This window comes from Boleophthalmus pectinirostris, unplaced genomic scaffold (assembly GCF_026225935.1).
Source record: "Boleophthalmus pectinirostris isolate CB_2022bp ecotype Guang Dong unplaced genomic scaffold, ASM2622593v1 HiC_scaffold_10, whole genome shotgun sequence".
Classification (NCBI taxonomy): domain Eukaryota; kingdom Metazoa; phylum Chordata; class Actinopteri; order Gobiiformes; family Gobiidae; genus Boleophthalmus; species Boleophthalmus pectinirostris.
This window is the reverse complement of record NW_026570971.1, coordinates 34044977-34067901: the sequence shown is the minus strand read 5'-3', so window position 1 is coordinate 34067901 and position 22925 is coordinate 34044977. Positions and strand designations below refer to the sequence as shown.

Below are 22925 nucleotides of genomic sequence, written 5' to 3'. Positions count from 1 at the left end.
AAGCACTTTATATGCATGTATGGATGCATGTATGCAATGTCTGTAATGTCTGTATGTCTGTATGTATGTATGTATGTACTACATATATAAAGTTACTAAGATATTATAAAATGTGATTTCAGAAAACACCAGACTCCCTGCAGTGACATTAGTAATTTATTGTGAAAAGATACAATATAATCTAAATGTAATAGGGATTTTATTATAAGACAAGCGACAAACAGGAAATGGCACCAAATAAGTATTTTAAACACATAAAGTGAAGTGATGCAGTCTGCAGTTACAGAGGGACACATGAGAAACATAGAATACAAGATTTATATGGGACACTGTGTTTATCTGAGCTGCTTTTACATGGACGCATCTCGGCTTTTGAAAATTTAACCCAAAAAATTACTGTTTATTTGAATATTTGTAGAATCAGAACACTGTCATTACTCACATTTGAAATTATCCTCTGTGATTTTTTTTATTGTCCAACAAGGAAAAGGTAAACTAATATTTGTAAATCCTAAATAAAAACAGCAGCTTCCAGAATTTCCAGTAACTATGTTTGCAGTGACGAGATAGGGCTCACAATCGATCTATCTTATTTGTGAGTAAAAAGGAGGGACACTGGGGCTGTAGATTCTTTTTAGGTCTTTTTAGTAAATGATCAGTCAATGTTCTTTTGCTTGACCAAAAATTTTATTAGTGTCATCTCATGTTTTGAAATTCAGATTGTAAGAATATGAGAGAACTGCAGAAAGGAACAAATATGGAGTGAGAATCTGTGAGTGAAATTAAAATACAGTTTCCTTGTACTTTTTTCTACATAAATAGTAGTCTTTGTATGAGCTCCCCCTGCAGGTGTAGTCTTGTGAGTGCAGTTTGGGTCAGATACACAGAGACACAAATAGTTTTGAGAGCTACTAAATGTTTTGACCATTCTTTGCACCAAGGGAATTCACCTGTGTTTGGGTTTAGCTTTATTTAGTTCTGTTTTAAATGTTGTTTGTTTAGCCCAGTTTAGTCCTGTTTCTGTCTGGCTTTCATCCTGGTTTAGTCCAGTTTTAGACCAGATTTAGTCCAGTTTTAGGCCTGTTCTGAACCTGTTTGTGGTTAAAACTTGTGTCCATGTAAAAGCAGTTGTGTACAGTAGATTCTGAGGCCGTGCTGCCCTCTGCTGTTACAGGAATGAAACGACACCTCATCCGCCTTTTTACGTTTTTTGTTGAAATAGTTTTATGACTTTTTGTACTCGATGCGTTCCACTTTGACGTCGTCTCCGATCAGCTGATACACGTACGTGACCACCGTGGAGGCCTGAATGTCCATCAACACGAATGATGGGATGATGTTACTGTGAAAAGAGAGAGAGAGAAAGAGAGGGAAGAGGGAGAGAGGTGGTGAGGAGAAGTTAGGACGGGTAGAGGGAAAAAGAGAGGGAGGAGAAGGAGAGAAAGAACAAGGGACAGAGAGCGATTAGTGAAAGAGGAGAGGAGATAATTGCAGAAACACAAGAACGTTTTAATCAGGACAAAAGGGTTTTAAGTCAGATGTATGTCACTGTCAAAGAGACACAACTGTGTGAATATTTAAAGAGTTTTTTGCACTTAAACGAAGCTGGATCAGGGTCAAACCTGATCTGAGCTCTGCAGGGTATGTAGGGTAACTGCTATGCTGTTAATCAAATGTATATTTTGAATCCTGTAGGGACAGGACACAGTGGCTGGGTGATTCTGATCACCACCAGTGTTCTCTGTGGTCTCTATACAGAGTCATGCTATAAATAAATAAAGTATCATGCTGCAGAAAGTTAATTACAGTTGGATGTTACTGACATGGTTAAAATGTTTGGAATATAGAGAATACTTAAATACTTTTTATATTTAGATTACTTCAGTTTGTGACATTGTTTTAATATTCATTATTTTTCAAAATCCTGCACTACCTTTGTGACAAAACACATGATTTTTATAAACACAGAAGTGTCCCCCAGTAAAATAACATTTGTAAATAAACATGTCAGTGACATCCACCCACAACTCGCTGTCTACTGTGTGTCTATTTTTAAATATTGTCAGTGTGACTCTGAAAACCTGACACATATTACAGGAGCAGAGGTAGTGATGATAAAACATCACATGAGCAGAGCTGTTGTCCACAGAACCAATTAGATAATGAAAATGAATGTTAATGTTAAAATAAAACCAACATTCATTCAGTGTGTTACCTCTCGAGGGCGCTGTAGGCCCCTGTGGCAGAGCCCGGGTTTATGTAGAACTTGTTTTCATTTTCAAAGGCCTCAAACTTGTGCGTGTGTCCAGAAATCAGGATGTCCACGTCCAACTGTCTCTGGAGCAGAGCCAGAGACGCCATGTCTCCCCACGGGATCACCTGGGATTATACAGAGGGGGTTAGGGGCCTGGTTCAATACTCCTTTAGTCCTGCTTTAGTCATGCTTTAGTTCTGCTTTGGCTAGTTCAAGTCCCAGATCGAACCAGGACTAAATCAGGACTAAACAATTAGGAAATTAAGTCCAAATCATGATTTTATTCATTACCTGATGTCCATGAATGAGACCGATCTTGAACTGGCCCACAGTTACGACTTTCTGCTCTGGATAGTTCAGATTCTAGACAAAAAAAGGATAGAAATGAGAAGTGGGTCCAAAGTTTAGAATGTTCTGTTCTACCTTGTGTTAACTTGATAGTTTTCAAGTTAACAGTTGGCTGAAATAATCCAAACGATTCTAGTCAAGGTGTATGGAGTTTAAAACTTGGTGGAGCACTTCTTGTCTTACCACATACCACATGACATGTGTTTGCCATGAGTGTTTTCTGTTTGAGAAAATAACTCAGCCTAAATATACAGGGTGTGTTAAACATGTGTAAATGAAACAAAATACCACTCCAGGTCTGTTTCTGATGAGGGAACAACATTATAACAAAGTTCTGAAAATAGCCTAATGTTGGCCTTTTTTTTAAAATGAGACGCTGTATTTCTGATGTGAGTTACCTCATCGAAGTCGCCCCTGACGATGTGCACGTCTCCGGCCAGAGTCTTGAGGTAGTCGTAGCTTTCTTTAGTGCATAGATTCCCCGTGCACAGGATGTGTTGGATCTTTCCAGGTACCAGGAGCTTTTTGAACTTTGCTGGGAGCGAGTTACATCTGTGAGGGATGTGGAGGTCTCCAAGCACCAGCACCAACTGAGGCACACGGGACACAGTGAACATGGACATACAGGAGAGGGGGAGAGAGATTTTCAATGTAAAAGCCTCAAAATAACCATTCACTACACTGGTCTGAGTAAAATATAAATAACACTCCCAAAAGAGAGAAAAATATTACAAATTTGGTCTAGAACTGTTTATTTAATGAATGTTGTAAATAAAGTAAGCTGGTCTCCGTGGAAATGCCATTACTGTGGCTGAATAAATAATAATAATATGTCCATGGAAATAACCAGGCAGTGGACCCTCCTTCACAGAACATGTTATTATTGCTGTACTTTTCATTTGAAATATACATCTAATATTAATTTATCAAAAATAAAATTCTTAAGATTGAAACCAGTGAGAAAAGTTTGCACAGAGTTCTGAGACTGACATATTGTGGTTAATTTGCATTATGAAACTGTTTCACCATTATTAATGTACTGTCAAGTTGCTACTTCTTTTATTTCCTAATCACTAAATTTCAAGATGCTGCGTAAACCAATGCACTGTATTAGACAGAAGATTAAGCTACAACCTTTTTAAAAAATCTTCTTATAACTGCATTCTGCTTTCTCTTTTATGACAGTATCAGAACTCAGCTTCAGAAGTGTGTAAGTGTCTAAACTCAACATGTTTAGATATTTTAATAATATAAAAAGTCATGAAAAACTGATATGCTGTAATTCAGACACTTACAACTCTATGCAACAGAAGAATGCACCTCCGTCTGTGCTACAGTTACATCACCTGTGTGGAGGAGTGGGCCACACTGACATGAATATTTCTATATTTTTTTAGATTAGACTGACGGATAACAAAAAACAGATAGTTGTATTTTGGAAGTCCACTGGAAATGTAATAAAATGTTATGATTTGATTTTTTTATTAACACAACATTACTTTTTTGTTTTTGAGACAATTATGTGGTTTAATGGCCATTATACTTAATATTCTCATTCTGCATCTCTTCATATAAATTCTTCTAGACAATACATCACCAACCTATTCATGGGTCTCAGTTTTCTGAGACATTTTGATTCAACATTTTGATCATACAAATGCTAGTGAATCGTGTTACATCTTTTATTACTAATGCCATAGTCCTAGTTTTTCATAATTCTGAAACCCATGGATAAGAACATTTGTAAAACCTGAAACCACAGCAAACCATAAACAGGTGAGAGTTAATATTTGTAGCGTAGGTGAGTTAGTAAAAGGAGATTTAGGTAAAAAGTTGAGAACATCCAAAGCATTAATATTATACAGAGATCATTGTGAGTATTTATTTAGTGTTTTAAAGCAGCACACAGTTCCCCACAGTGACGTGACTTACCCTGTGCCCTGCCTGGACCAGCGCAGACAGGAGTGAGAGAGGGAGAGGAGCGTGACATGAGCAAAATATAACAACAAAAAGAGTGATAAAGAGAGAAACTGAAATTAAAAAGTGCATGTGTTAATAAAAATAATCATAATTAAAAACAAATCAGAAACATGGTGTGGCTGAATCAAACATTAATGTGGGCGGTTAGTGACTGAAAAAAGCATAAATAAAAACATGATTGAGTGAGCAAGCAAACTGAAAAGTGAACATTCACGACAATAACAGAATTAAATCGTAGCTTAAATGAAAAATAACCCAACAAAGCAAAAAAGAAACAAAACATGTGAAATATAAAAACTGAAAATGGGATAAAACTTCAACTCTGAACCATCCAGGCCTAACCTTGTAGTTGTAGACAATATTCAAAGTAAAGTGTACATTTAGAAATATATTACAACTCAATGTTCTATAACTTTGAATTTTATTTAATTTTATTTTTTTTAGATACTTGTCAGTACTCATAGTAACTTCAATGTCTTTTAACGTTTTGTGTAAATCTGGTGAACACACAATTGAAGAGAAGACATCAGTAACCTCAGAATTAAGTAAAATAAGACTACAGGGTTTGTAGTTATATGTCCAATAACTTAAATGCAAAAAATCTAAACTAATATTGAATCCATATCCTAAACATCGAGAGCAAACTCTAGCTGAACTGTAATAGCATCCAGAATGAATGAAATACAGTTATAAATGCTCTTATACTTATTCATTTAGTCTATAAGCATCCCAGATTGTATAGTGTGGGCACAACAAGCACGTTCATTGGTTTATTAACATGTAATAGCTGGAAATACCTATAAATAAATGGCTTATTTAAAAAAAATAACTGTTGAGGAGAAGTTGCTCTTAGCTGGTTAGCACAACGAGCTAAGGTGGTGGCCACAAGTCAAAGTATAGCTCTGTCAATTAAACTACGTGCACTAATTTGTACTCAACAATATTAGAAAGATAACAGCAAATGTGTAGAATAAAAAGATAGCTTTGATCGCCTTGAAGAGCTTGTTTTATAATATAATTTCAGGTAAATGGTTCAGCTGTCATGTGATCATTGCTGCAACACGGAGTAGAGATTCGCCCAGAAAATACGCCTTCATCTCATGCTAAAACCACGCACAGGACATTAATAAACGTCTAAAATACATCGCTAGACTGTTTACTATCTCCTCGAGTCCTAAAACTTTTTAATTATTGCATTTTTCGTAATTTTATACTCACCATTTTCAATATTTTGCTAGACCTGCAAGGAGGAAGTAGAGGAGGCGAGGCAGCCAATCAGAAACAAGAACGATACCGGAACTATTGCTGGGTGTGACCTTTCAAAATAAAAGTAACATTGAATAAAATAGTAAACAAAGGCACAAAATCTTAAATTTAACCCGAAAAAAAAAAAGTAAAATTGCAACTAAATGACACATACAAAGATTAATACATCAAAAGTACGCGAATACTACGTTTAAACATATTTGTAATTGAGTAAAGGAAGCCAAAATAGCATAATCTTGATAAAGATGAGTCGCGATAAGAAGTAAACAAGGCTTAACTTTTTATTTAGTTGCTATTTACGTTGGTATTTTCCTAAACTTATATGATATTTTAACTAGAAAGTAGATTTGAATATTTTAAAAGGCTGAAAATGCTAAATTTGCATTGAAACAGTTGATATTTGTGAGCTTTATTCCGTCTTTCTTTCTCGTTTCCACCGGATGGGGAGACGGAGCGCACGGACAGTCGCTTGACGCTCTTTGCCAAAACGACTTGTGCTTCTCCGTTTTTCACAGAACATTCGAGAGGTAAGGCCCCAAATCACTCAACCGACACATTTTACACAGTTATACAACCGTTTAAACCTTTAACTACTTAATTTCACCACAAAAATGAAGCTAGATGCTCGTTTATAGCCGAGCTATTTAATCTATCGTCACAGCTGGCTCGGAGTAGCTTCTGGCCTAACGTTACACTTGGCAGCTACGAAACTGGATTTAGCTTCGTCATTTGCCCCAGTATACAATTTAATCTACCAAGTAACAACTAAAATGTAGTCTGTGATTCTATTTACGTTTGTAGTTTAAGTTAAAGACGATTTGATTATCTTGTTTTGCCTTTATTTCCCACATTTGCGACGTAATTTCTGATGTAACGTGTTTGGCAGCCACGCTTCTCGTAACCTGAGCCAGCTGTCAATCTCACATCGCTGTATTTAATTACATTTTGGTGATATTCCTCTTCATTTCATCTTCCATTTTCGACCCGTAACCACTCGTCACGTTGTTAACTTGAAACTATGTCACGTTGCAATCCCAAATCGATGACATATTTGTTTATCTTGCTTTCATAACAGGTCTCTGGCTCTTGGGGCAAATCTCCTCAGTCTCCAACCCACTTTGCTCCACTTTGGCACCGTTTTGACGCTAAAGGTGTTAAACTGTGCATCTTTACATCGCCACAATACCTTCTTTTAACAAGACCCTTTGCTGTAATCGATACGAGGCCAGCATCCAGCCAGCGACATCGTTCACTGCGGTTCTTGGACGACTAGTGTTGGGTTTATGTCTTTGTTGTGCGAAAACGGTGAGTACGCAACATGCCCATTCATTTTTACGCACGTTTCAGTTGTTAATCCCCAGTTTATACGCTTTTGATTGTGTTTCTAAAGCAACAGGAGCGGAAGATTGTGCAATACATCCCAGTTTTCTCATCCACGATATCAAAATGGCGTCGTCCAGTCACTTACTCGTGTGCAATGACGCACTCTGCACCAAGACGAGTTAAAGCCGAGCTAGTTAGCGTTTTCCTGAAATAGTAGCAACCTTTAGCCTCATGCAACCTGCAGATTTGAGATCACTGCTTATTAAGGGGTCGTTTCGGGTTAAGAGAATCAGGTTTTGTGCGTAAAATGTGCCAAATATTGCACGATTTTACGCGCGTGTTTGTTGAGTGTGCTAGGCCTGCTCCTGATTCGCATATGCAGCACTGTACGCAGGATATTAAAATGGTAAGGGACAAAACAAGCCTGCCAAGAGGATTATAGTCCAAGTATTAAATAACACGACATGTCAATCACTCTGGGAGATGTTTAAGATGATCCAAGGCGTGTATAAGCTCTCCCTGGATCCGCTAGTTCCTCCATTGAAATGAATGGAAAACACTTTACGATACAAATTAACACGGGCTACAAGTTAATTATTACATCGTAAAGGAATAACAATGAGAATATTTTATGGATACAATAAAATGACCAGATTATAAAGTAATTTCCACGTGGTTTATTACGTGTAGTAAATGAATTAGTTCCACCTGGTAAAATTAAAGTATAATTAAAATCAATACTAGTTCTATACCAATATTTGTGCCTGTCACTATAATTTAATTACTATATCCACTTATTGTTCAATACGTGGTAGATTGAACAATACTTTTTTGGAGTCATTTATTATCAGTACATTTTCTTTGATCTAGTGGGACATTTTTGTTTATTTTGTTAATATGATAAAATTTGAGCTGTATAGGGTTGAATACATATAACTTATTACAGATGCAAGCCAAATTATTTAATACTATTTATTTGTCATTATTGTCTCACTTACATAAATTAGTTTCTCAGTATTGTTTATTTTTCTGCAGCAATGTATCGTATTAAATTATTAAAGAGTCTTATTTGACAAGATGTGCTGTACAGAACAAAATTTTCAAGATTATTTGGTTAGTTGATAAGTTATGATACAAGTCACAATATAATCATAGGAACTAAACTAAAATATTTGTGGCCATTTGAGAGCAAAAACAAGTTATATTTGGTTTTATTGCAGTAAATTTGAATGGAAGCTGCTTTTATCTGTACTAACTGTACTTCATGAAAAGTTTGATTTGATTAAGATCAAAATGCTGATCTATTGGACAATATGAACAAAACAAAATGAACCGTTTCAGTTTCTTGGTCATGGATCAATAACCAGGAATAATCTTTAAAGACGTAGTGGGTCTTATGAGAATGATTTCCACTAAACATTAAAATGTATCATCACATCACCTCACCTTGTTTGTTCTACTGATTATCATAGTTTTACTTTTAGACTTGCTCTTTTAAATTTGGCCTTCCTCTAATGTGCACTGTAAGAGTTAGTTTGAAACTGTAGTATTGTCACACCACCATTTTGATATTAGGGAATATACTCTGTACTGATTTCGTGGCCTTATAGTTTAGTAATCCTTCAGTGGTCCAGTAGGTTCATAGTGTCCTTGTGTGTATACTAGTCTATGTGCTCTTCTACTTGTTTTGATACAGCTCAACATCATTCTAGAGACATTTAGGAAAGATTCATTTGTGTCCTGTGAATGGGATTTTTTCTCTACCTGGTCAAATGAGTATCTAGTTGCGATACTAGTTTTAGTATCAGGTTTTCAATACTTTTGACAACTCTAGTGTGAGTACACTGGGGAAAAGATTAACATTTTATAAGGTTAGAAATTATACTGTTAAACTATTCTGGCCTGTACATATGCTGGACTAAACTCATTTAAATTAAAAACATTAAAACAATCTGTTAATGTTGTGAGTTTGAAGCAGAGGTAATCTCTGTGCCTGGGTCTAAATAAATATTGGTAAAAGGCAGAGTTCATGCAAATACATCCTGGGTTTAACTCTTGTCCTTCAGTCGCAGAGTGACGCACTGAAAACGTGGATTCCACAAAGTCAACACTAAACTGATGTAATGAAAGAGACTTTAACGTAGCAATGAATCAAATCAATTATTTAGATAATAAACTCAATTAGTAATAAAATAATCGTTATCTGGACTATACACAAACTCAAACGTGACATTTCCAGAAAGTAAAGGGTTTGTCACTCAAAGCAAGATGCACCAAAATGTTTATTTAGTGGTTTTGATGAGACATTTGCTTTATTTGGGTTTGAGTTTTGGGTTAATTATGAAGTATAAAAACATGTGGAAATGGAGAAAAACATAAATGTGGAAATGTGGGGGTCAGCTCTCAGTACTTTCACTTCCACTTACTACTTTTGAGCATTGCATAGTATTGATACTTTGCAGTAACATCATGCTGGGGGTGTACTGCATGCATTTCTATGACAGAATGTTCAGCAGTTACCATAGTGACACAGTGCACACACATTAGCAAACACTGCCATGGAAGTTTTTTTTGTTTTTTTAATTGAATTTGAATAGAATTTTTGGAGCCTGTGATCAGTACAAGTTGAACTGAAATGTAGTAACCAAATACTTTATTAGCAAAATAAGTTAGTTGTTGCCACAGATTGCATTTTTTCTTAACACACCTGGTAATTGAAAAAAAAAGTAAGATGAATACTTTTAATGGAACATTGGAACATTCCAGGCAAATCAATAACATCTTCATGGAGACAAACGGGTGCTGGACCCTCAACTAGAAAAGCTACACTATGCACCTTTTAATTAAGATATTCGATAACTCCAACATGCGATTCTGTGCTCTTGTAACAGTTATTTAAAACCTGGATTTGAATAGTTGGCAGCCGTAGGCCTCCTGTATTTGAGCCCAGAACAAGAGAAGTCCTTATGCTGCTAAAGCCCCTCAAACAAAGCTGTTTTTCACTCTGCAGTGCGTTCAGTTTGTTCAGAGGGTTAGACTCTGGGCAGTGAAAACAGGCCTTCACTGCTGACGATGGGGGATCTCTCATTCACTGGATATGGGGCTGTCAGCAGGATTCTGCCAGCTCACAGGGGGGCTGGGACAGGGACAGGGCCAAGAAGGATACATGATGATAGATGAAACATTGAGCATCGCAGGTTTTGGCTGACTCCACTCTCCAAACTGTTTTATTAACCTGCTTTTCTAAAGTTCTTAATTCTACTATTGGTGGTTTTCAATTTCTTTAAGTTTATTGTACGTTCCTGTGAAATATTAAAAAAGGTAAATTCACAAATATTGAACTAATCATTTCTATTGGTAACCAGATCCAAGAACTCACTGTATTACAACAAAACCCTACATTTTAACAGTATTTATTTTAGCTGCCACGTCTGGAATAAACATGATTGGCCTATAGATTATAAGGGTTAATGGTGCTAGATTATCTGCTTCGATGGGTCAGTCAAAGCGATGCATAATAACAGGTTTAGGGCTGATTGTTCTCTCTAAATTTAATCAGTTTTAATCAAAATTAAGATTCTGTTGTTTCTAAAGATTTGCTTAAAAACATGTGGTTGGGGGCAGAGTTCAGATTTAACAGGGACAAATCTCTACCATTTTTGTTAAGAGACGATGCTTAACAAACATGCCCTTTTTTCATATCACCCAGAACTTTTCAGTGGTCCAAAGTGATTCCTTACTTACCTTATGCATTCAGAGCATCCTTATAATTATAATGGCTCATGTTTAACAATATTGTTCCGCTTCATTAATGAAACACTTTACTACCTGGTTTGCATCTGTTATGAGTCGTAGTTAGGGCTGGGACGAGATACAGTTTCCACAAAATGTGACGAGACACGAGATTGGAACTACAAGTATTCAACAAGAGTTTGACATTCTTTATACTGAATAAATTGTGCAATCCACTTCCCACTTTTGGCCTCACCATTTTTGATTTAGTTGAATATTTTTGCTGTTGTACCTCTGCTTTTTGAGACTACATCTTCTCAAAAATTTAACTCGCCAGTCCTTAACTATTATATATCTGTTTATATAATTATAATATATCTATTTTTTTATCCAATTCAAACATAAAAACATGGGAGGAAAATCTCACAAGATAATTTTCAGCATCTGTGCACAATCCTGTGGCAATTTTGTCTTGCAAGATTTTGTGGCACGAAATCTTGTCCCATCCCTCGTCACAGAAGTTGTTAATTCAGCCTGTTTAATGTCTTCATATTCCAAAAAAAATGTACGCAGACTATTGACCCCAAAAAAACTAGCTCCAGCTTTCATAGACTGAGCGCTAATTATTGGGACAGGCCTAATTATGAGACCTATTATAATCACTAACCTCTCTCCTGTGTCTTTCTTCTCTTGCAGAGCTGTTGCGCAGCCGTTGGATCCTGTGTGGTGGAACCGTTGCCTTGACGCCCTCAGCTCTCGGCCACAGCGGCACAGTTTTCATGTCAGAGACCGAGCTCGCTTGTACTCGTTTATGTCATCCCCTCTTTTCCAGACAGAAGATCCCGAAAAGTCCCCAAAGATCCTCTTATCTCACTGATAGTGCCCACAGCATCCATCCAACATGGCTGTCAACGTCAACCGCAGCGTGTCAGACCAGTTCTACCGCTACAAAATGCCCCGTCTGATCGCCAAGGTACTAAACTGTGGTCTGGACAAAGACACAAGGGAATACTGAAGGTCTGAGGCAGGGAAAGGTTGTACAAGTTTAAACTGAGCCCAATATCAGATTTGTGTAAAAGCTCTTCATTGGTTATAGGTGACATTTTAAGGATTTTCACAATAAAAATTGGCCCTGTTCACATGACAACAACACATGAATACATTTAATATAAAAGCACACTTTAACCTTTCTCGTGGAATCGTTTTTCCTGGAATATTGCAGTGTATGGCAATAAGCAGTTTTTATCTTGCATTTATTCAATTACAAATATCTTGAGTGTCATGTATTCTTACTGATCATGGGCTCCCCTTTCCAGAGGCCTGACGGGTAAAATGGTTCTGTTTTGTTACTGTGGAATATTCCACTGCTGCAGTACTCTAAATCAGATTCAGTTGGCAGCTAAATGTTCTTTTCTTTGAAGATTCAATTCATTGAAGATGAATTTGATTGAAGATAAATTTTCACACAAACTCACCCAGAATACTGACCTCCAGACTGAAGCAACAATGAACTGCTACTTTACACAATCTTACACTATTACAAGAAAATGTTTTTTTTTTTGTCCTTTTTTAATTTATTTTAGAATTTTGTAATCTATATTGCATAACATCTTCTGGTTCGTAAAAATCTATAATTCAGAGTAGAAAAGTTTATTTGACATATTTAAATGTGTGTTTCAGGTGGAAGGCAAAGGGAATGGAATCAAGACGGTCATTGTCAACATGGTGGATGTTGCCAAGGCTCTGAACAGGCCTCCGACATGTGAGTCACAGCATCAGGACAGCAGGCTTTAAATCAGGCTTTAAACGGACTGGACCATGATGTCTGCCAATGTTACATTTATTGTTAAACACAGGAAGTTTTCTTAGAATACCTGGAACACTGTACTTCTGTTTCTCTGTAGGTCTGTCAGGAATGTTCTGTATACTTTTATATTGTTCTGATTTCATTGGAAAGCACTTTGAGTGTAATGAGCTCTATAAATAAAGATTGACTCATAGGGAGTTTTTCTGCCCAATGAAACTCCAGGTTACGTTTGAACCTAAAATATAATGGGATTAGCAGGGCACTCAAACTTTATTCTCAAACTAATTTTTCATGATAATGGGGAATGACTCAAACATTATGTTACTTTGAAGTGAATTCTAATTTGACTTTAACCCAACTATTCCCAGTATGACCATGCCCCCTCTCTCTCTTCTTTCAGACCCGACCAAGTTTTTTGGTTGTGAACTGGGCGCTCAGACCCAGTTCGATTCCAAAAACGACCGCTACATCGTCAACGGCTCCCACGAGGCCAACAAGCTGCAGGACATGCTCGACGGGTTCATACGGAAATTTGTGCTGTGCTCCGAGTGTGACAACCCCGAAACTGATCTGGTAAACAACTGTGATCTGAAAAGGTTAAAGGTGCACTGTGTAACTTTTTGGTTGGGGGTCTATCACCTGCTAGTTTCTATGGAGATGTCACTGCTTTGCTCTACCTTAGATATATTCGATTACAGGTGGTTTTATAGCTCAAAAATATCTTGGAAAAACATGAATTCTTACCATGTGCAGGCTCGCATCTCCATAGATTTGACCATTAACCTGTCTCCATTGTGATTACCAACTTTATTTAATCAAGGCTGAATTATAGCATCTCCATGGAGACAGGCAGGACCCACCACCAGAAAAGTTACACAGTGCAGTGTTAATATTGGGGATTTAATTATTTTTTTTTTGCATTTATATTGACCCAAACTGAAAACATACTGGTGTATATAATCAGGATTATTAAAGACACCCCAGTCTCCATTTTATTTCTTCAAGTAATCTACCAATGTACCAAATTATGGAAATACATTTGAAAACTTGAATCCAGTTAAGGACAGAAGATGCAGATGAGAGGATTAGATGAACAGAGGATGCAGAGGAGGAGACGGTCAGATGAACGGAGGATGTAGAGGAGGAGAGGGTCAGATGAACAGAGGATGTAGAGGAGGAGACAGTCAGATGAACAGAGGATGTAGAGGAGGAGACAGTCAGATGAACAGAGGATGTAGAGGAGGAGACAGTCAGATGAACAGAGGATGTAGAGGAGGAGACAGTCAGATGAACAGAGGATGTAGAGGAGGAGACAGTCAGATGAACAGAGGATGTAGAGGAGGAGAGGGTCAGATGAACAGAGGATGTAGAGGAGGAGAGGGTCAGATGAACAGAGGATGTAGAGGAGGAGAGGGTCAGATGAACAGAGGATGTAGAGGAGGAGAGGGTCAGATGAACAGAGGATGTAGAGGAGGAGAGGGTCAGATGAACAGAGGATGTAGAGGAGGAGTGGATCAAAAGGAGTGGAGGATTCACATATGAATGTCTTTTCGGTCTTTTGCAGCATGTCAACCCCAAGAAACAAACCATCGGCTCTTCATGTAAGGCCTGTGGGTACCGCGGCATGCTTGACACCAGACACAAACTCTGCACCTTCATCCTCAAAAACCCACCAGGTACAGATCCAACCGCCCACATCAGTCTGTTTAAAGCAGGGGTCTCCAACCTGTAGCCCTCCACCCCCTTCCAAGTAGCTCACCAAGGAAGTTCTGGATTTTACCATTGTGTTGAATAATAAAAATGTGGTTAATTACATGCGTATTACCATCGTAAATGTACAATTTTGAATCCCAACTTTGTGCACTCATAAATGGATGATGGTTTGTTTTATAGAAATCTAACTGTACCCCAAGGCTTGCCCTCTTTCTTAAAAGCGTCTGTTTTTTACGAACACTAAAATGAGTAGCTCTCTGGCATTTTTGTTCTGTAAAGGTAGCTTACTGGAGAAAAAAGGTTGGCGACCCCTGGTTTAAAGCATTTCATTTCGTGTTAAAGTATTTTTATGCTTTACATTGTAAAACATTTCTACATAAAACATAGAAACACAACAGATTATACACAAAGTGATAAATAATAAAAGAGACGAAAAGTAGATACACTTTTTTTCTTATCTATGTTGTAATATTTCATCATCAAAAACATCCAGTAGCTTCATTCACACATGTTTAACACACATGGACACAAACTGTGTTCTTCTCTCAACCTGAAAACGCACTAGTTCACATTCTGATGTCATGTGGTAATACAGGAAGTGCTCCACACACCTTCACTAGAATCATTTGGATGATTTCAGCCCTGGAATTTCCAGTCACTATAGAACTAAAGGTTTAGAGTAGCTATTAACTTTAAAAACTACAGACTAACATTGCAGGATTACTCAAACATGTGTGAGTGAAACAAAACAACTCCAGGTCTGTTTTTGAGGAGGTAACATTATAACACGATTTAAAGCTCCCAAGGGACAATTTTGTGTAATGTAAAACCTTTAAAGCTGTTTTTATATATCTGAGGACCAAAAATTATTATATTGCAAAATTAGAAGATATAGGTCTGGGCTCAATGGAACAAAGCCGTATCAGGCCATCCCTAATCATCACTAAATAGATTTAGACAAACTTTATTGATCCACAAGGGAAATGATTTGGAGACAGGAGCTCACACATCACAATATATTACAATAACAAAGAGCAAACATGTAAGTGGTAATATTAAATTCTAACAAATTCAGCCAAATAAAAAACAAAAACATAGTTGTATAAATGTATATGTACAAGTCAAAATAAAATAGAAAAATGAATAATAAAATATAAAATCTTATAAAAGCTTATACAAGAGGTCATAGGAAGACAATGATATGATTGACAGGACATAGGATTATCTGTTACATATTTCCATTTTATTTAACTTTCTAACTAAAGACTCTAAAATTATATATTTAAGATTATGGATCTTGTGCTCCAATAATTTGGGGTTTTTAATATTGGTAAAAGTATTGCAGTGTATTGCCTTAGTGTAACCTGTTGTGTGTTTGTGGTTTCAGAGGCGACAGAGAGTGGGTCGGCTTCAGTGAAAAAAGAGAAAGAGAAAAAGAACCGAAAGAAAGACAAAGAAAACGGCTCTGGAAGCGGAGAGGCCGGGAACAACGAACACATCGACGCTCCAGACGCAGTGGTGGGTTTGAGACAGACAGACGCCATTTTAAATTCACTGTAGTCTGATAGACTAAAGAAGCATTATGTAACTTTACTTGTGGAGGGTCAAGGTACTTTTGAGCAATAAAAACACCGGGTATCTGATTTTCAAACTATGAAAGGAGAAAGCCTGCATAAATCAAACTTGTTCTAGCTGTCAAACACTTGGAGCATGTGTAGTATTCACATGTACACAGCTTTAGAACAGTTTTACAGAAGAGCGAAGCAGGGTGGAGGCCCAGTGCACAGCCTCATCCCAGTGACGCACACGCCTCCTCTTTACAAGTTGGTCTATAAAATGTTTCATAGTTCAAAATCAGACCATTGCATACTTTCTAAATCTGTCACAAATTTTAGAATGGAAAAGTTGTGTAATTCAGCTTTATTGAGTAGGAGCATGATGTAGTTCAGTTGAATGCTTCTGTACATGATCACTGTAAAATAATCAAACACTGAAGATGGATAAATATTCTCGGCCACATGGTCTCTGAGTGGCTGGCACTTATGTGTCACAGAAAGAAGGTTCAGGGTTCGATCCCTGGTTCGCCTGGAAATTTATGTGCACATGTTCTTCCTGTATCTGTTTCCTCCGGACACTCTCACACTCTCCCATCATCACAAAACATGCACAGCAGGTCAAATCCTCCAGCTAAGGTCGTCCTGACCAAGACTAGCTCAAGTTGTAGTTCAAAACCTGATGAGATGCTTCAGTGGCCTTGAAGGACAAAATGCAGACACATGTTTCCCCACAGGGACAATAAAGTGTACCTTAACCAAAATAAAATGTTGTACTGTGTAATATCCTCATGGAGACGAGCAGGTGGCACACCCTCCTCCAGAAGTTGCATATGGAACCTTTTTTAATGATACAACATCAAGTAAACAGTACTGATAGAGACTTGCACATCCAACAAAAATTGCGACTGCGCACTGGGTCCAAAGACAAAAATTATGCAAAAGAAGAAAGAGATCCTCAATGCAGTTCTTTGAAGCACCCAACTTTATATTTTTATTTCAATGACACCAATGTCATTAAAATAAAAATCTGGGAGCGTCAAAGAACTGCAGTGTGAGTCTTTCTTCTTTTGCGCAACATCAAGTAACACATAAATTAAAGACTACGAGTGAGTTCTTGTCTAACGAACTTGTGCTGTTTTAAGGACGGAGATGACGATGACGAGGACTGGGCGGAGGAGACCACCGAGGAGGCTCAGAGACGCAGGATGGAGGAGATCAGTGACCACGCTAAAGTCCTGACCCTAAGTGACGACCTGGAGAAACCTCTGGAGGAGAGGGTCAACCTGTTCTACAACTTTGTCAAGGTCAGACATGTTGGAAATGTGCTCTAAAAACTCTACAACCACCTCAGTGTGAGACAAGGGCTTATAGCCAAACAGATCAGGACATTTTGGGTTGAAAATACAAATAGAAACAGATCAAGATTTTATATGTGATGTTTTATTTTTGTTCTGTTTTCAGGTTGAGCCGTTCACTCCCAAAGAGAAGTCATTTTATGTCTTGGAATCTGCTGCACACATGTGATCCTTTAGCCCGGCATAAGCAGCCGAACGCTTTACATTTTTGGTCCCAAGTCTAAATTTGTTTACCAGTTGGTGAAGTTTTTCCAAATGTTGTGTTGAAGCTACACAGTCTTGGGTGAATATGTGCAGAAAATGACTTCTCTTTGGGAGTGAACGGCTCAACCTGAAAACAGAAGAAAAATAAAACTTTACATGTAACATCATGATCTGTTTCTGTACAGTCTGTGAAGATTTAAGGTTATTTCAACAAGAATTACCAAAATTACTGGCCTGTGAATTGTCAAAGTTTTTGGGACACCCTGAAGCAAAGTGAACTTCAGCCACAAGAACTTGCAAGCTAACAGTGCAACAGCATTATTTTCTCTTTATAATCAGATGCAGAGGGCACACAGCTCAAACTGACCCCAAGAGCTGCTTTTATATCTACTAGGGTAAATCAAATTATAATTTACTGCATGAAAAAATTAGGTACAGACATTCCACAGTCCGAGTGCCGTGAAAGTGGAAAAGTGCTGCATAAAAATGTGACCAAAATGTGACCGGTTCAGTAGTACTTCATAGCCTCAACTGCCCTGGGGCAAACTGACCGGAGTGAGGCAGCCAATCTGTGGACCTCCAGAATTACTCAAGCAGCACTTTCATATATAGGAAAGGTCGGTCAAGTGTCTTGCCTGCAGACGTAACTGTAAAACTGTGGCCTGAGCTGGAATCAACTGTCAGTTTCTAATTAGACATTATGTACATTTTTTATCTAGGGCTGTAACAATAACTGAAATATCTTGGTATCGTCAAAATTCTCACAATAATATCATGGACCATCACAATATCGATATTACAAGGCTCTTTGTTTAAGAGTTACAGTGCAGCAATAGCTAAAAAAAGAAAATGACAGAGAACTACATCGACCATGATCCTTTGCTCCATTTCAGTGCAGACTACAGGAAGAAATAACAGCTCTAAGCACTTAAGTCTTACTACTTTGGATTAAGTCTTGTCAAGGTGTTTTAAGATGAAAAAGTCGAATATTAGTCTCCACAAAATAACACAATAAATATCGTATCGTGAGAATATCGTACAGAGATTTGGATATTGTTACATTTCTAATTGTGAGCCTCTCTACCATATCATGAGCTTTCCCACAATTTTGCAATAAATATCATAGTGTGAGGTTCATACCGTGACAATATCGTATCGTGAGACTGAGCCCTATTTTTATCTGATGACTGAAAACTTGGTTACCATTAAGGCTGTTTTAAAATATCACCATAATATCATTTGAAATCACATCTTTTTCCTCATACCGTGCAGTCCTATTACCCATTCAAAAGTTGAAAACCACACTGGAAAACTTTTGTAAAATGTTTAAAAATCACTAATGACAAACCACAAAACAATGCTATAAAATGACTTTGCATTCAACTTGACTTGTGTTTAGTGTTTATGTTCATATTGTTTGTAAAGTATGTGTGTTTTTCTATTTTCAGCATAAGAAGGAGACTGGTACGATCGGCGCGGCGGATAAGGAGATTCTGGCCGAAGCAGAGCGTTTGGACGTGAAGGCCATGGGACCTCTGATCCTCAGCGAGCTCCTGTTCGACGAAAACATCCGCGAGCAGATCAAGAAGTACAAACGCCACTTCCTGCGGGTGAGTCTGACCTCGGACCTATGACCCCGACCCTCACGACGACATGTGGGTCTTATGATCATCTACAGAGTCTTTCCTGAGGCTGGGTGGATGTAACAAGTTAAGTTTAGACTGTGTTAGTCCAGGTTTTGTCTTGGTTTGGTTTTGTGTTTAGTCCTGGTTCACTCCGCCTTAGCCCACATTCTACCCTTCTCTAATCACATTCTCTTCTCTAAGGAGTTTTATTCTCATTGTGGTATCAGAATCGGTATTAATGAGCCTATTCTTTAGTGTCAAAATCGAGTTTGAAATTTTAACATTGTGACAACACTAGTGTCCATGAGTCTTGTTTACTTCTTTCAAACCCTGATTATACTTGTACTTGTGTTGTGTTTCAGTTCTGCCATGACAATAAGAAAGCTCAGAAGTATCTGTTGGGAGGTTTCGAGTGTGTGGTGAAACTGCACCAGGTTCAGCTTCTGTCCAGAGTCCCCATCATCCTCAAAGACCTGTACGACGCCGACCTGCTGGAGGAGGAAGTCATCATCGCCTGGGCAGAGAAGGTGAAACCAAACGTGTACAAGGATATACAGCAACATTCAGTCACTTCAAGACAGGACCGCGAAATTAATCGTAATCAAATTGAAAAAAAAAACGATTTGAATGGAGGTAGTTGACTGACAAAAGCTGCAGTTTATGAAGTACAATAGTTTCCTCCACAAACAACAAATTGTCTTTTTACAGTTTAACATGTATTACTCTGTCAGGTCATATTTCAGTCTTTCTGTCAATTCAATCAATTCAATAAAATTCTGTCAATTAAAAATATGAACTTACAGAATCCTTAGATTAAAACATGAATCACAAATCTAACTGCCAAGGACAATTTTATGTTTTACAATCAGAAAGCTGCAAATGTACCTAGTTTGCATTAAAATGGCCAAACGGGGAACAGTAGAAAGTGCTGTTAAAACTCCATATACTGAATTTTGGAGCAAAAAGTTTGATTTGGTCTTTAGATCCACTTTAACCATTCCTATAATATTATTTCTTGCAGGTCTCTAAGAAGTATGTCTCTAAGGAACTAGCCAAAGAGATCCATGCTAAAGCGGCTCCGTTTGTGAAGTGGCTGAAAGAGGCAGAGGAGGAGAGCGAAGGCAGCGAGGCGGAAGACGAGGAGGACGACGAGAACGTAGAGGTAAAAACATACAGAAGGTTTAGGTGTAGATTCATAATAAAGTCAGTAGTGGTTGTCAAGAACATTTTTATGTTAATAGCCTAGAGGTCTAAATGAACACTTCATACATGAGCCAAACCCCAAATGTGGGACAGGCAGAGGACACCAGAGAAAGTGAGACGAGGATGTGAGGGAGTCACATTCACAAGCAGTGAGAGTAGTGACAGACTCGAGCTGCTACAGAAGGGAGCACATGAGAGACGCATGTTTCATGTGGGGTTTTTGAGCACCCACTGAAGAAAAAAAACAAAAACATGCAGAAATGTGTAGAACCCTTGCAATGACATGTGAGTGCAGTGTACATATCGATACATGCAAATGAACTACATATGACCTTCAAAATAAATAATACTATGACAGATATTTGCGTAGAAAAACTAAATTTAAATTTTGACCACTGGACTAAATTAATGGTTTGCTTATTCTAGATCATTCTGAAACTCATTTATACAGAAAAGTTTTGTATGTGAATTAAGTTGTAACCTGTAATTCCTCCCCTGTCCTGCAGGTGGTGTACTCGTCCTCTGCTCGAGAGCTCAAAGTGGAAACAGTGAAAGCTGTGACTCAAGAGAAAGAAGAGGACGACATCGACATCGACGCCATTTAAATATTGCTTCTGTTTAAACCGCTCTGTAAATGAAACCTTATATTAAACGCCTTCCCTTTCTCTCCTCCTCTTCCTTGTCCTTTAACTCCCATTTACCCACAATCCCCCTCTCCCTCGCCTCTTTTACCCAGAATCCTCCTCTCCGCTCGTGGCATGACCTAACGTTAGCGCTTCACCTGCTGCTCACTGACTGTGTTCAGATTTATTGATGATAATGAGTTTGATAAATTGAAGTGTTGGGGTTTTAATCATGGGCGTGTTTTTGGGAGATCATTTGAAAATGCACATTGTTCTTTTGTTTTTTTGCTTTTTTGGTCCCTATATTTTTCCAGTACAATAAAAGATGAATGTTTTGCTATCCACGACACGCCTCGGCCAACTTTTGTCAATCTAGTCTCAAAGATAATAGGGAAATAATAGCAGAGGAAGGTAGTACTCTTAGTTTTATTTCAGTAACTTTTAAAAGAAATTGCACTTTTCAGAGTACTTTTCTAGCAGGATACTTTTACTCCTACTTGAGTAATATATGTATATATATTTTTAACTGAAGTAGCAGTACTCTTGAGTAAAAGCTGTTCCTCTTCCAACTGCGAGTAAGTCTAAAGTCTAAAGCTTTATGAAAAATCTTTAATATGAAATAATTTGAACATTTGTGTTTTTTGATCTGCTGCTTCAGATCTGATTTAGTTTGTCTCATTTTTCTGTCTGTCCTTTTAAAAATAACATTTTTTTTAAATATTGTTTGGTCCTTGACATTACATTAACTTCAAATTATAAATCAGATGTTGCGTCCCAACAGTTACTTTTTCTATTTCTCTAACTTGAGTAGACCTTTTCCCAAATACTTTTTACTCTTAAAAGTCGGAGATAAGGTGAGTGCTTCAGATAAAGGGATGTTGGACACGGCTGCTCTTGAAAACTTAAGGAAAAAAAAGAACTATTTGAAGTAATTTCCTTGGACTTTCTACTCCTACTTTGAACTAACTTTACTCCTGAACACACTTTCTGACCACTATCACCTCTGGTAGTAAACAGGTGGGTAGTAATGTCACATTTACATAAAATTTTACTTTTTTTTTTAATGAAGATTTAGTCATTTTGAGACTCTATACTTTTCCTTCTACTACTTCCACTTTGTGAATATCTGATGCTGCACACATATTGTACATGAAATTGTACTCTTACTTTTTTGGTTACTCTCCTCACTTTGAGAAAGTCTACAAGTGACTTTTGTTGATTTTATCATTTGAGTTTCTTGCAGCTCTCCTTGATTTAGAAAAGATGAGGAAAATGAGACACAATGAACACAATAGTCAAAAGAATAAGCTTGATGCATAATTTAAAATGTTTTTTGCTTTATATTAATGAAACTGTGACTACAACTGATAAAATGAAAATGAGATGAAAATTACACTATAGTCCACTGATGTTTAGCAGTGTGATCATTTATTTAAAGATAAAGTCTAGATAAATTGTTGACAACCTCCAAATCTACTTTTACAAGGATTTTTGAGTGTGTAGCGCCATCTGTCTGCAATCAGTGGAAGTCAGCCACAGCCCTGAATTCCACATTTGTATAAATAGTAGCACTTGTACAGTAAACTATTTTTATTTTTTATTGATTTGAACAAATGCTGAGATTGTTTTCCCAGCAGTAGAAGTCAGTGCTTTTGATTCACTTTATAAATTCTATTACATTGGATATTTTTTCTAAGTTTCAGTAATAGTCTCAGCAAATACTTACATTTAAATTAAAACACAGACTTAGTGTTACCTAATATTCTCGTTTTAAAAGGCACCACAGACGGACAGAAGAGGATTTAGCCATTTGAAATCAGTCAAACTGCACTTTAATGAGGTTTAAAACTCCAAATGCAACATCTGTGAGGTTATTTCTGGTCCCTCTATCATTCTGTTTCCCCTCTGCTCTCCCTCTCCTTAGTTCTCCATGTTT

The 22925-nt window shown here is 37.4% G+C and overlaps 2 protein-coding genes across 2 annotated transcripts; one reads left to right on the top strand and one right to left on the bottom strand.

Annotated features, from left to right (window-relative positions):
• Positions 1–138: 138 nt before the first annotated feature.
• vps29 (VPS29 retromer complex component) lies at positions 139–5898 on the bottom strand. The gene is made up of 5 exons (XM_020917293.2): positions 5801–5898; positions 3001–3192; positions 2546–2617; positions 2216–2379; positions 139–1342 (listed from the first exon to the last, which is right to left on the bottom strand). The coding sequence occupies exons 1-5, from the start codon at positions 5801–5803 to the stop codon at positions 1225–1227; spliced, it is 549 nt and encodes a 182-aa protein (XP_020772952.1). The 5' UTR covers positions 5804–5898; the 3' UTR covers positions 139–1224.
• A 301-nt stretch (positions 5899–6199) lies between these two features.
• eif5 (eukaryotic translation initiation factor 5) lies at positions 6200–21333 on the top strand. Its single transcript, XM_020917290.2, has 12 exons — positions 6200–6375; positions 6924–7153; positions 11600–11876; positions 12584–12665; positions 13111–13283; positions 14275–14386; positions 15811–15941; positions 17122–17283; positions 18987–19148; positions 19526–19690; positions 20185–20325; positions 20873–21333. The coding sequence occupies exons 3-12, from the start codon at positions 11805–11807 to the stop codon at positions 20969–20971; spliced, it is 1299 nt and encodes a 432-aa protein (XP_020772949.1). The 5' UTR covers positions 6200–6375; positions 6924–7153; positions 11600–11804; the 3' UTR covers positions 20972–21333.
• Positions 21334–22925: the final 1592 nt, after the last annotated feature.